Source organism: Poecilia reticulata, chromosome 5 (assembly GCF_904066995.2).
Source record: "Poecilia reticulata chromosome 5, P_reticulata-male-v2, whole genome shotgun sequence".
NCBI classification, from domain to species: Eukaryota; Metazoa; Chordata; class Actinopteri; order Cyprinodontiformes; family Poeciliidae; genus Poecilia; species Poecilia reticulata.
The window spans coordinates 22,146,144-22,159,199 of NC_088834.1; the positions used below are offsets into that span (position 1 = coordinate 22,146,144).

Here is a 13,056-nt window from a genome sequence, read left to right on the forward strand (position 1 = left end):
TCCGTCTTTTACTGGATGGAGCTAAACACATTAGAGAGTCTAATGTACTCTAATGTACTCTCTATGGTAAAGAGAGTATAAGCTACACTTATAAGACGCAGTGCTAATAAGTGTAGCTGTTTGTCTTAGATATAACTATTGTTGAAATAAACTTTGCTTACTTTCTTGGTTTTTCTTACCATAAAAAAGTACTTGTGGCTCACTTGATGAGGTATTTCTGCCATTAAATTTCTGTACTCTCTCTGTTTTTCTTTCAGTAGAAAGTATCCCTGACTCCCTGAGTCTGTGTTTTTACATGTCAATCCCGGCCTGAACTATTAACCATTAATTACTTCTGAAAACTTGATTTTTTCCCCCCCTTCCTAATTGAAAGTACCACTGCCCTCATCCTTCCATGTTTATATGTGTGTGTGTTTTCTGTTCCTGACAGAGCTATTGCTGCCATTAACTTTGAGCACTCTACTTGTTTTTCTTTCCAGGAAAAGCATTTCTGGCTCAGTGTTTCTGTATGTAGTTGTGTATTTGTCCTGGGTGCAGTCATTGATAAAACTAGTCCTGGCATTAACTTTGTGTTCCTGCTTTGTTTTTTTTTCCTTTTCATAGAAAGTACTCCAGGATTTATGCTTTTGTGTGTAGGCTGCGTTCTATCATTGACTAAGTTATTGCTGTAAGTAGCTGTATTGTTTTTATTTCAATGGAAGAAATAAAGTGTCGACCACCACTCTAAGCTTTTTGCTCCACATTTGGATACGCGCTCATGAATTTTGAATAAGAAGCAACTTAATGGTGACAGAGTGTAGTAATGAAAATCCAGTTAAGCTTGGGTTCGTTGTTGTTCTTCGACACTGACAGGATTGTTGTTTCCCCTCAACTTTTTCTTACCATCCAATTTCACACGTTGCGCTCAACATTTTAGTTCAGCTAATATGAGGAAGACCAATTATGCAAATTATGCAAATAAAATAACTTCAACTCAAACAGCTATTTCTTTCAAAAAGACTAAAACAGTTAACCTTGGCCCTATTACAAAACGTGTTCATAACATTTTTGGACAAGATTATTCTCGAGTAGTGAGATTTGCTCAGTTTTGAGCTTCTTTCGGAATTAACCTCTTTATGGCCTCTTGTCACTTTAAATCCGAATAAGTTTCTGCTGGCCACGCCCCCCTGTCTCAAAATGTACGCAGGTGAAAATGGAGGCAAACAAGTATGCAACCATACATGTATGAAAAACAGAAGTGGAGCCAAAAACATTGCAGCAAATAGTTCCTGGATGGTAAGTCAACAACAAAACACCTATATGTATCAGCAGCAATCATTGTACAGCACATAAAATCATCTGACCAAACGTCCTGGGGCTCAGCTTGGGTTGCTAGGTGGTTGCTAGGTAACGGCACAACGTGCAGTAGCGTTGCCGTTACGTCTAAAAAGGTTTTTAAACGGCTTATTGTACAGACAGAAAAAAAACAACCAAAAAAAACATTAAATTATTGCCATAAAATGGCTGAGTGTTTTTTTTTTTTTTTTTAAACGCTTGGGTTGTCTGTAGAGCAGACAGAAGGTATCGAGTAACCAATAAACACTGCTTTGCATTTTCTTTGTTTTCCATTCCCCCCCCCCCCCCTTTTAACTGATGTCCAGGTGTAAATTGTTCCTCCCCCTTGTTGTGAGTATGGTTTTATTTCAGATTCATCTACATGTGCTGGTTTCCATAAATAATGTGAAGTAACATTTTCTTAATTTTTATTAAAATAAGTTCATATATCTTGTTCGTATACGTAGAAAAGGTCTTGTTATAAATACACCAGTTTTAAGATATGTGTGGGTTCATTTTGGTTAGATATTTTTTTCTTGTTTTGGAAAATCTTGACCAGATAAATTTTTTTGTTCTTGTTGGTAGATAATTTTTCTTATTTTAAGGAATATATACCCTGTTTTTGTACTTTTTTTCTTGTTTATGAAAAGGAACTTTTTTGCAGTGTTCTTATTTTTTTTCCTAAGAATCAAGTCATGTCTCCATGTTATCATCCACACCTTTTGCCCAAGCCCATCTCCTCCTTCTCTCTGACTTCCATCACCTCCACCCATATAGGCACTCCTCTCTCCCCACCCCACTCCTCCCTTAAAACCTTTCCAAGTGGATACCCCACAGGAAGGGTTTCTCCACAAGGGGAAATGGGTCCCAGATGTTTGTCTTTTGTGTCCCCATAAGCTCCTCCTGGGATGGCGGGCTTGAAGGGTGATTATAGGAGAAGCGGGTGTGAGGGGGGGAGCATAGTGTGCTGTGTACAAACATTAATACCCACAGCCCAGGAGGGTGAAGAAACTCAGGGCGGAGGTGAAGGTGAGGAGAAACGCAATGACTGGTTCCCTTTGCTGGGCCGGCACAGATATCCAAACACATCAGTTATGATTGGTCATACCGCTGCGCTCCTACCAGCTGAAGACGTCATCGCAGGGCTTCGAGCTTTTGTTCTTTGATGCAAATTGAGTTGACTGCATTACAAATTTTAAGAAACTTTTTTTTTTTCCTTTCTTTTTTCCTCCCTGTCTTTGGACTTCAAAGTTTAAAGCATGACTTCTCTTCAGCGTTTTATTCCTGTCAGGTCAGAACCATCTGGTGTTGAGACACAAATAGACAATACATCTGCCTGTTTTGATATCCAAGCTATGCCTGCTGCGCATAAAAGCCGGCGTACTGTACAGTGATGTATGTTTTCTCCAGAAAGGGTTAATTACGGACCCTCGTGGAAACGGAGCAGAGATGAGAGCGGGGCCTAAGTGTTTAGTGAAACATTATGTCAAGACTCTGACAAGGAAATGAAATGTGCAACATCAATCAGCCTATGAGGATCGAGATCAAACGAGCCTCCACACTCCTGCATCTGGTTCTGTTTGGACAGCCGCACCATTCCCTCCCCCCCGACCCCCTTCCCTTTTCTTCTCTTTTTCCTTTCCCCCTTCCTTATTCTTCTCTCCCTCCATTCCTGCTCTTCTATTCTTCTTCGAGCCGCAACATTCCTGTTGTTAGCTCATTTTTTCCATCACGGTGGCACAGAGCCACACTTTTGCTCAAGGTAAGCAGCAACTCCAGAGACTGAAATCAGCCCTGTGTTAATGCCGTTCAATACTGCCATGGATTTGACCTTTTCCATGAATTAAGCCTCATATAATTCACTGTCTCTCTGCACGGTCTTGCTTTGATGATTTGATGACTTTTTTTTTTGTTCTCTCTCTTTCTCTCTCTCTCTCTTTAGAGACAATTAAACCCAACAGGCACTGACTTCAGTTTCACAATATGGATGAAATGTGAACCCAGTGCAATCACAGGGCTCATCAAAAACGTCCTGCCCTCTGTGGAAATCGCACTCAGGTTTTTGGCTACAAACTCTCAGGCAGCATCTACGGGATGACATGGGAGGAAAAAAAAAGGCACAACAGAAGTACCACTTGCTTGTGAATAATACCAGTTTCTTACGCAACATCTTGTTCAAAACTAAATTTAAACCAGCGTCGTTCCTGCGGAGACAGATAGATTTTACATAAAAGCCACCACAGATCATGCTCTCGACGAAAAGTCCAGAATTTCAACAGCAGGAAACTCCCCACACCATGTTCTCCAGCTATCAAGATGAGTCACGTTAGCTCATGACGCATGTTGGGCATAAATGGTTGCTGCTGGGGGAAAACTGACAAGGATGCAAAGGCAGATTCACGGACCATTTAGTAATTAAGTCAAATGCACAGATTGAACAAACAGAACCTGACGTAATTTTCCCAGCAGGGTCTACCTGCTGGGTCACGACTGGCAACGTGAGGAAAACGTCTTCTAAGTGGCTGCAGACGCTGCGGCGGGGTGTGGAAGTGAAACATGTGCTGGCTCCAGCCCCGAGGCGTGGATGGCCCAATTAGATGCTCTCTTACCTCTGCTGGCTGAAGTTCTCCAGGGGGGTCACCAAGGTCAGGGGTTATTTAGGGTCCGACCTGCATTGACTTCCTAACGCGAAACTGATGAGTTGGACAGCCTATATCAGGAGCGTTCGTGGAGACGCTAAATGGTTTTAGCAGAGTTGTTCCCTCACTTGTACGTCTTGAAGCTGTTGCTGTCTAACATCGTGGTTTTCAACCTGTAGCACAAGCCTCTGATGGGAATTATTGGCAAAGGTAAGAGCAAAGAAATAATCTAGGATGTGGAGAAAATATACCAAAAACATGACTTTGAGAATGTTGATGTTTGCATTTGCAGAGACTTCTCAAAACGAAGTTGCAATAAAAAAAAGAAAAAAACAGGAAACTGGCAGTTCCCTGAAGCGGATGACAACAAGCCAGGAGCAAGTGCTGGTGACTATTTATGCTACATTTCATGTATCCAAATCCAAATTTTGATCTGGGAATTACATCCAGCTCAACCTTAGAGGGATAGTTTGTAAATTATAAAGTGAGGTTCTGTGAAGTAGAAAAATGATCACTGGTTTGCTGAAAATGTGATGTTGTAAAGCTGACAACACAAACTTTTTTTTTGTCTGTGGGTTACAAAGTTACATTTTTAACAATATACAATGAAGAAGTCAACGACCACTAGTTGGTAACCCTAAAAATGAGAAAACAGCAGCAAGCAAGCAGCGATCCATGCTAATTTACCTCCACGTATTAAAGGTTTTGAATATTTTCAGATTTTTCTACAAATCATATGCATTTGAGAAAAGAAATGCAGCTTAGGAAGCAGAATACAACACTACTAGACAAGCTATTGGCTGGCATTTGAAAAGAAGCCAGTCCAGAAGTGCCTTTCATTTCGCTTGGCACAGATTGGCTGAAGCCTCTAGAGAGGAAATAAGGAAGACTGTGGATGTTAGCTTCTGCGTTAGTGCTAACTTAGTTTCCATTGTGTGCCTTATGGTACATTAAGGTGTTTCAACTATTAAAATAGACAGTTAAAAGCAATTTTCAAGGGTGTCTAAAGTATTTGCAGATTTTAACCATTTGTGTGCGCCATAACAATTTAATCTTTCTTTCTTTTTTTTTACCTGAAACTCTGTTTGGCAATGGTGCCAAAAAAAGTAACGGGTCATTAATATCTACTAATATATCCTGAGTATGAACATTTTCAGCTTTATTTTTTTTTAAGTGCTCAACTCTGCCGAACGGCGTCCATCCGATTAGCTGCTAGCCTTAAGCAGAGCCTCGCTTTTCTTAATGATCATTTTAACCATGGAGACGTAACAAAAACCACATAATAGTGAAATTAAACAACTCTCTGTTGCGAGGCCACTCTGCCTGCAAGTGTGTTGGCGTCAAAAATGTCAAGAGCTGCAAAATGTCCAATGTTTTTTTCTTTACTTGGCTCTCGGCAGGTTTCAAATGCACTGTTGCCACATTTACACTTACTTCCTTGAAATTCCAACGTCAGCTGACGTTCCTGTTTATTTGTCAAACATGGAACTTAGAAATTCAACTTCTGAGCATAAATGTAACACAAAGAGCGCAGAATCTGCTGCATTACACTTTTGAAACACCTGTCATTAGTACCCGTTAATAAAAGCTTGAGAGATATTAGTCTGACAGAGTTATGAGAGCATTGGCAGATCTTTATGTAACTGTCATTTATAAACATAAATTTCTGATATATTTCATAACACGCACTTTCCCCTCTGCTGAGATGTGTTTCAGTCCAAATTTTATGAAACTCTGGAGAAACGTGACGCATCCCAAAGTCATTCGGTGCTGGCTCAGATGATTGCAAGATATGGCAATAAAATACACACACACACAAAAAAAATGACGTGTCTTTCTCCCTCATACCATAAATCTTCTTCATCCACATAGCTATTATACTGCCTGATCTGTGGTGCATCAGGTTGTTTTCGCAGTCTGTGGTCGCACAAGCATGACCAAAAATAATGACAAATATCAGTGTGAATTTGCTAAATGTTAAAAAACAGAAAAAAAAGACATCAACAATGTGTAATTTGTGAATGTTTTTGATCTGCCTGACAATTGAACTGTATAATTATCACCATTAAGGACTACACCATGCATGTGTCAGGAATATAAGGCCTGTCTGGCCACGAGGATGCCGGCGAACTGAAGGTCCAGCCCCAAATCTGGAACCTATAAACCCCAGACATCCCTGCAACATTAGGCACAGTTCTCCTCATTGGCTGAGAGCGCCACTTACCCCCTTTTCTCCATCACCCGCCCAACTAATGTATACTTCCTGCTTTCCTGGCTGTTCCAGGCCAGGCCACACCCTCCGAAAGTCTGCAAAGCCAATGAGGAGCAACCGCAGGGCCGAGGGTTAGCGTTTGGCTATAAAAAAGGCGGAGGTGGACCTGCCTGTCAGAGGACTTGTTGTTGCTCTGTCTGCTCGGCAAAAGGAGGGAATGTAAAAGTGTGACATTTAACAAGGTGAAACAGGACACAGGACAGCCAGGGGGGAGTCCAGTCTGATGGAGCTTCAGCAACTGTGATTTTGTTGGACGAAGGAGAAACGCGCGACCTGTTGAGAGAGTCAGCAAACCGTGAAAACGAGCCATACCTAAACCGCTCGACGAAGCGGAGGTTGGACACCGCAATGAGAGAAGAGGTGTCCTGCACCAACTCCCCTGAAGGAGGGCTGGGGGCCAGCGAAGAGGAGCTGGAGAGGGCATCGAAGAAGACCCTCCAACAGGCAAACCGAAAGCGCTCCCCCTACCCAAAGAAGGACAGCCTCAGTCAGACGGAGGAGAGCAGCACCGGCAGCACCAACAGCCTCCTGCCGTCTGGGCCGAAGAGGCTCAAGAAGAGCCCCTCAACCATCGTGTCGTTGGCGCCCACGTCTCTGGGGCCGAGGCCAGAGCCGCCCTTCGAGGAGCTCCACTCCCAGAGGGTAATCGCCAACGTGCGAGAGCGCCAACGCACCCAGTCCCTGAACGATGCCTTCGCCTCCCTACGCAAGATCATCCCGACGCTACCCTCCGACAAGCTGAGCAAGATCCAGATCCTGAAGCTGGCCTCACGCTACATCGACTTCCTGTACCAGGTGCTGCAGAGCGACGAGATGGATGCCAAGCTGGCCAGCTGCAACTACCTGGCCCACGAGAGACTCAGCTACGCCTTCTCCGTTTGGAGGATGGAGGGGGCCTGGGCCATGTCCACCAGCCACTAGGACCCTCCTAAACTCATCTCAAACACCCTCTCGTGTCCACACCTCCACCTCCCTCCCTTCCCGAGCCCTCTGTCTGTGTTTGACCTCTGACCCTCTGAACCTCCTTTTTCTGCATGGTCTGATCTTAACCTTTTTACCTAAAACCTTTGCATACATTTTTTTTTCTGTGCTGCATAATGTTTCATTTATCAGCTAAATATATGTTGCTGCAACCACCATCCCTCCCTCCACCTCCACTTCACCTCTGCTGCTCCCTCTTCTCTTCCTCGTCTGTCCCTGAGTTTAGTCCAGAGCAGCGAGTCACAACACTGCGGCTTCTCAGGTAAGAGCAGTACTCACCGACAGACAAGTAGTTACAGACAGGATGGGATTTTAAAACGTATGCATACGCAATTGTGCAAGAAGAGTTTACTGAGTGCAATCTTTCTTACACACGCCACAAAGTCTAATAATTGTTGCAGTTTTTTTTAGAGCCTCTCAGCCTGCTAAATAATTAATAACCGAATAAAATACAACGAAGCAAAAATAAATGAATACAATTATTGATGTGTTGGGACGAAAATGTCTTTTCATTTAAAAGAAGAGCAGTGTAGCGTAGATTCATGCACACTAAACGTTATGCTATGAAAGACACTGCATTTGAAAAAAAACAAAGAAAATCTGACTGGTCTGTCTGACTTAAGTTTTCAAACATTTTAATTTCAGTTGCATGTGTCCAACCCAAAAAAACTAATTGCATTATATAAAAGTTATCTTTCTCTGAACATGTAACACAATGACATTTTAAGTTAACCATAAATCTGAGCGATTAAAAAATTTTTCGCAAAGTTTTGTCTCCAAAATATTTTCAAGGTGAAATTAACATATAAAATACTTCATTAGGATTTTATTTAGATTTTTTTATGGTCTCGTTCAGATAATATTGCAATTCTATAGAAACAAAAAATATAGAATTTGCAAAAATTTGCAAATGGAAAAAAAATGAAGCTGTTGTCACTAATTTGTTCTCAATTAAAATTGATCAAGTTAATAAAAAACCTGTTTGATAGATTAAATAAAATATTTTTGAAAATTTGGTCAAATTTAAAATTTTTTAAACGGCAACTAAAATAAGTATGTATCAGGAAAAATGCCAATGAAAACGTAAATCAAAAATTCCCATTGGATGTTATTTTCATGCCACGTGCAGTGATTTGCAATTTAACAATATATATAAAGATAAGCATGTCGGTATGTTTCCATTGCTGCAGAAAAATTCCTTTTACAAACTAAAAAGTATATTTCTAACTGCATACAAAAAAGACAAATCTCTTTTATTAAAGTGTTTTTTTTCCTTTACTGACTAAGTTTATCTCACCCCCACTACAAACAATAATACCTAGTGCAGTAGCAAGACTCAAAGACAGCAGAAAAGCCTTTTTGTTTTCTGTGTTTATGCCTTAAAAAAAATTGACGATTATCTGCATCGTAATCTAACCTCTGGGGGCTCCGGTGTTTGACAGAACTCTGATGAATTTAAGACAAATGTTTTCCTTCCAAAATCTCCAGGGTCTGTTTTCCTTTTTTTGTTTTTTGGGGGGCTGGGCGGGGGTTCAACCACTTCTAACAGACACCAGATTCCTGTACAGGTACAGCATGAAAGAAGAAAGGGAGAGTGAAAAGGAAAAAAAAAAAAAGAAAAGAAAAGAAAAAGCACAGGCACATCAGTCCCTCTCTCCCCCTGCAGCCTTGCCCTCTTTCCTGAGGATCTTGTATCGTGCAATCAGGCCTCGCCGGGGCCCAGACAAGCAGGAACCTTTAGATTGGAACCAGTTGTGAGGTATTAGGGAAGGTGTGCGCACCAGGGTGAGGGTCAGGCTCTGCATGCTAGCGTGTGTGTGTGTGTGTGTGTGTGTGTGTGTGTGTGTGTGTGTGTGTGTGTGTGTGCGTGTGTGTGTGAGTGTGTGGCTGTGCTTGGAGGTTTAATTGGCGTTGCAGGAATGATTGTGTGCATACAGGTAAAAGGAATACACACATGTTTTTGTATCCCTCCTATCTTCGATGTTTCTTTTGTTTTGGAGGAGTTGCAGAAAGGAGAAGCAGTAAAAAAAATAAAAAATAAATACAAGGCGGCATTTCTATGAAATCAGCTCAGAAATCTGTGTTTTTGCTGCTAAGTTGACACCCCAAGGTGACTCTTGTCCAGCAGGTGCACACGCCAACATCAAACGCAACACGCACAAAACGCACTGCATAGCAAGAAGCAGCGAATCGCAACTTCTTCATGCGACGTCTACCTTTAACGCTGTCCAGACGCACACGTGCAGCTGGCGGCCATGTGCTCGCTGCAGGTGTTCCACTCTGAGCTGCGTTATTAAGCCCTCTGCGGCCTCCGCAGCAGACAGACACACACTCACACACACACGCCGGGACTCATTCAACTGAGAGAGCACGGCTAAAAGCAAGTGTCCTTGAACGCACCTTCACGATTACTACCAGCTCTGCACGTCATCATCACCACCTCTGTGGAAACTGCTCCAGGTAACCAAGCTTTACCTGCGGCTCTAGAAAGAAAAGGGCTTAAGAGGAGGGAATGGGAAAAAAAATGTAAAATTAATTGGCCTAAAGAATAGTTTACACTTTTTATGGTTAGGAAGAACTATGAGATTACTGCAATTTTTTTTTTTTTCCTGAAATCAGCACCTGTACATTTTTGACAGTATGGGGTAGGTGATTTCATAACAATATTTGTTGTGTTTATTGCAGCCTTAATAGCAAAATAATAATAATAATAATAATAATGTAGTCAAACTATAATGGGGACAAATTAGTCACCACCTACAGACAGAGCTAAATACTGCTCTAAAAATAAAAATTAACCTTGGAATTTAAGTTATGTATGTTAAATGTAGTAGGAGCAACTGTAAAGCTAAACAGCAATTAATAACTGCTTTCACTTATGTTGCTTTCATGGAGCTAACAGTGGAAAAATGTTCAAGGTATTGAACCCTTCCTGTCAGCTAGAGTTTATCATCATGAGAAATTACGACAACGTTTCTCCCGATGATGATGAATAATTTGACAATGACAGCTGCACACATCAGGTTGCCTAACAAGGCGCTGATGAGGTGAAGCCGGAAGTCATGTGACGCAGAGCGGGTCAGTTTGACAACAACAACATGCTTTTCTCACTTTGACATTTTCGCTCGAGATGATCAAATCTTCACTTGGAATTTGGGAGAAATAATGCCAGTAGTTTTTAAAGTAACAACAAATTGTACATTTTGCTCAAATTCATGCCTATAAGTAGTAAAATCTGAGAAGCTGAACTTGTTTTTTTTTTTTTTTTTCCTACAGGTGTACATATGTGAACTTAAAGATTAACATTGTAATTTAATTGATGTAAATTTTTGAGGTGTTGTTTTTTTTATTTTTGTTGGTTTTTACAGTTAAAAACTACAGATTATTGGTTTAAATACACAGCCTTCGGTGTGAGTCACTTTAAATGAAACATGCATTCAGTTCAAGGCTCCCAACCAGCAAAATTATAAAGCTGCTCCCATCCACATCGTGTTTTTGTTTGATTTGATCTGCATATAACACAAACAACGTCCTCCATATTTTACGCAGCAACAGAAGCATGCACGCTTCCAGCCGCAGTTTGCCGTGTTTTAATGAGCACCATTTTAGGACATGTGGATGTTTGGCTCTGCGTGAGACTTCAATTCTGGGAGGATTGTTCTGTCGGAGCAGAAGAAAACAAAACGCTCTCCATTGTTTATACAATAATCACAAAGCTTCTAACTGCTCCTTCCTCTGCTGAGACTCCTGGCTCCGCTGCGCCCATGTGGGTGTGTGTGTGTGTGTGTGTTTTATACGTTTTGGAGTGATCTGCAGTTGGATGCACTTCTGTGCATATCAGATCTCTGGCCTCCGCTCCCGGCCGATCTGGGACCAGATGTAAGGGCCTCTGCGGCTCATCTGCAGTTTCTTTTAAAAAACCCTTCGTCCAGAAACTCGTGGCTTGTGATAGTCATCTTTATTTTTAGGGATTCAGACTAAGAGCTGGATGCAGGTGGGAGGGTTTTGTGTTGTCTGTCTCTGTGTGTGTGTGTGTGTGTGTGTGTGTATGTGTGTTAGTGTATTTGTATGCGTGGTGGCCAGAAAGCAGCAAGGACAGAGGACACGTTGGCAACAAAATGCCACAATGACTGAGGCCCCGAATGAATTAGGCTCTGTCAAACACACCTCAGAATGTAGAACTAAAAGGCACAAATTTCTAAAAAAAAAATAAAAATAATTAAGAAAACTCTCTGTATTGTGTTACAACAAAAAAAATCACATATTTCCACTAAATCTAATTTGTGCTCTCTATTCTCTATGTTGCTTCAAGTCATTGTAGAGACATTAAATACCACATTTTAACTGGAGGGCGAGCTGCAGATGAGATGTTTTGTTGTTTAAGAGCAGTCTCCACAAATCTGGACTGTTTGTGCACATATTTCAAAGGCCCTAACAATTATCTCTTAACTCTTTAGCGTGCCACACTAACTGTCTGTCTCTCTACTCTCTGCAGAAACCTCCACAACCTGGAATTCCCTAAACTACAAGGAAGATTCACTCGAAACTTTCAAAAAGATTTCTCCTGTTTCTTCCCATCCTCATGTGGTTCCTTCCTCTTTTTTTTTTTTTTTTTTTTCCTGGACTTCTGCTCGACTCAACTCAGTGGCGGTTGCTTCGGCAAAGTGCCTCTGAGACTCATTGTGGAGACGTGACAGTGAACTGCAGGACATTTGAAATAATTAGAATGAAAGACAGAAAATAATGAAAAGAGAGAGAGAGAGAAAAAAGAACAGCTGGCCTGAGGTGACAATGAAACAAAATGGCTGCTGGATGGAGCGCCTTCGATAACACCGCAATGATAACCGTCATCCCATTTCCCCCCCGAACCCCTGACTCTTCTCTCTTCGGATGACTCAGCCTGACAGACATTAGGATGACTAATGATAATGGCACAGTGATGGTTAGAGGGCGGTCACAGCCAATTTATGTTTACAGCTAAAATGCTAATAAGCTAATCGCTTTGGCTCTAAAAGGCGGGAATCTGGTGCAGATCTTTTTTTTTTTTTTTTTGCTTTGCTGCAGTGACTGGATCGCTCTCCTGGTTATTTCTTTTTTAAACATATCTTGTTTTGGTGTGCGTACGTACACGCTGTTTTACTTAAACCCTGCTTGCCGCTTTATTCCGTTTCAAACCACTGATCACAGTTCAGCTAATTGTTTGTTTTACTAGCAGGCTGTCTGTCTTTAGAGAGTGTTGCAGCTTTGAAATATCTCCGCGAAGCTTAATTAAAAAATAATGCACCAGCAAACCTCTCAGAAAGTGTGCCAAAGTGTTGATGGTGTGATTACACGCAGAGTAAAGCAGATACATTTGTAACTGTGGGCCCAATTGCTTTTGATCATGTTCCTTTTGTAGCGTTTTTTTATTTTTTTTTTTCCATTTGCTTTTTCATCATTTGTCTTGTGAACAATAAAGTTTTACTCAGCGCTGTATCAATGTACTGCATTTGTGTTACCTGTTACTTTGCGCTGGTAAAAAAAATAAAATAAAATAAAATACAGGCACATCTTAGAAATTAGAATATTATCAAAACGTTAGTTCACGTCATTGATTCCATTCAAATGTTCTACTTTGTAGGTTATATCGACTCATAGGAATTATTCAAGATATTTCTGAGAAACAGAAATGTCAACCTAGAACTTGGTCAAGAACGGTCTGTTTGACTGATGAGGCGTTAAAGATGCTCACAGTTTTATTAATGGCATTCGACTCATCTGCATTGCTGAGCGCCTCCTTCACGTCAGCAGCCATGATTGTGTAACTCTTAACATTTCTGTTAAATATAACTTTGGTATTCACCTTATAGA

General features: G+C 41.2%; 1 protein-coding gene across 1 annotated transcript; it reads left to right on the forward strand.

Annotated features, from left to right (window-relative positions):
- The first annotated feature begins 6,026 nt into the window (after positions 1-6,026).
- On the forward strand, positions 6,027-12,681 carry LOC103464933 (twist-related protein 2-like). Its single transcript, XM_008409346.2, has 2 exons — positions 6,027-7,468; positions 11,702-12,681. Exon 1 carries the CDS (start codon positions 6,574-6,576, stop codon positions 7,144-7,146), a length of 573 nt encoding a protein of 190 aa, XP_008407568.1. The 5' UTR covers positions 6,027-6,573; the 3' UTR covers positions 7,147-7,468; positions 11,702-12,681.
- The last annotated feature ends 375 nt before the right edge of the window (positions 12,682-13,056 follow it).

Coding starts and splice junctions, on each gene's coding strand:
- LOC103464933 (XM_008409346.2), top strand. CDS start 6,574: ATGAGAGAAGAGGTGTCCTGCACCAACTCCCCTGAAGGAGGGCTGGGG.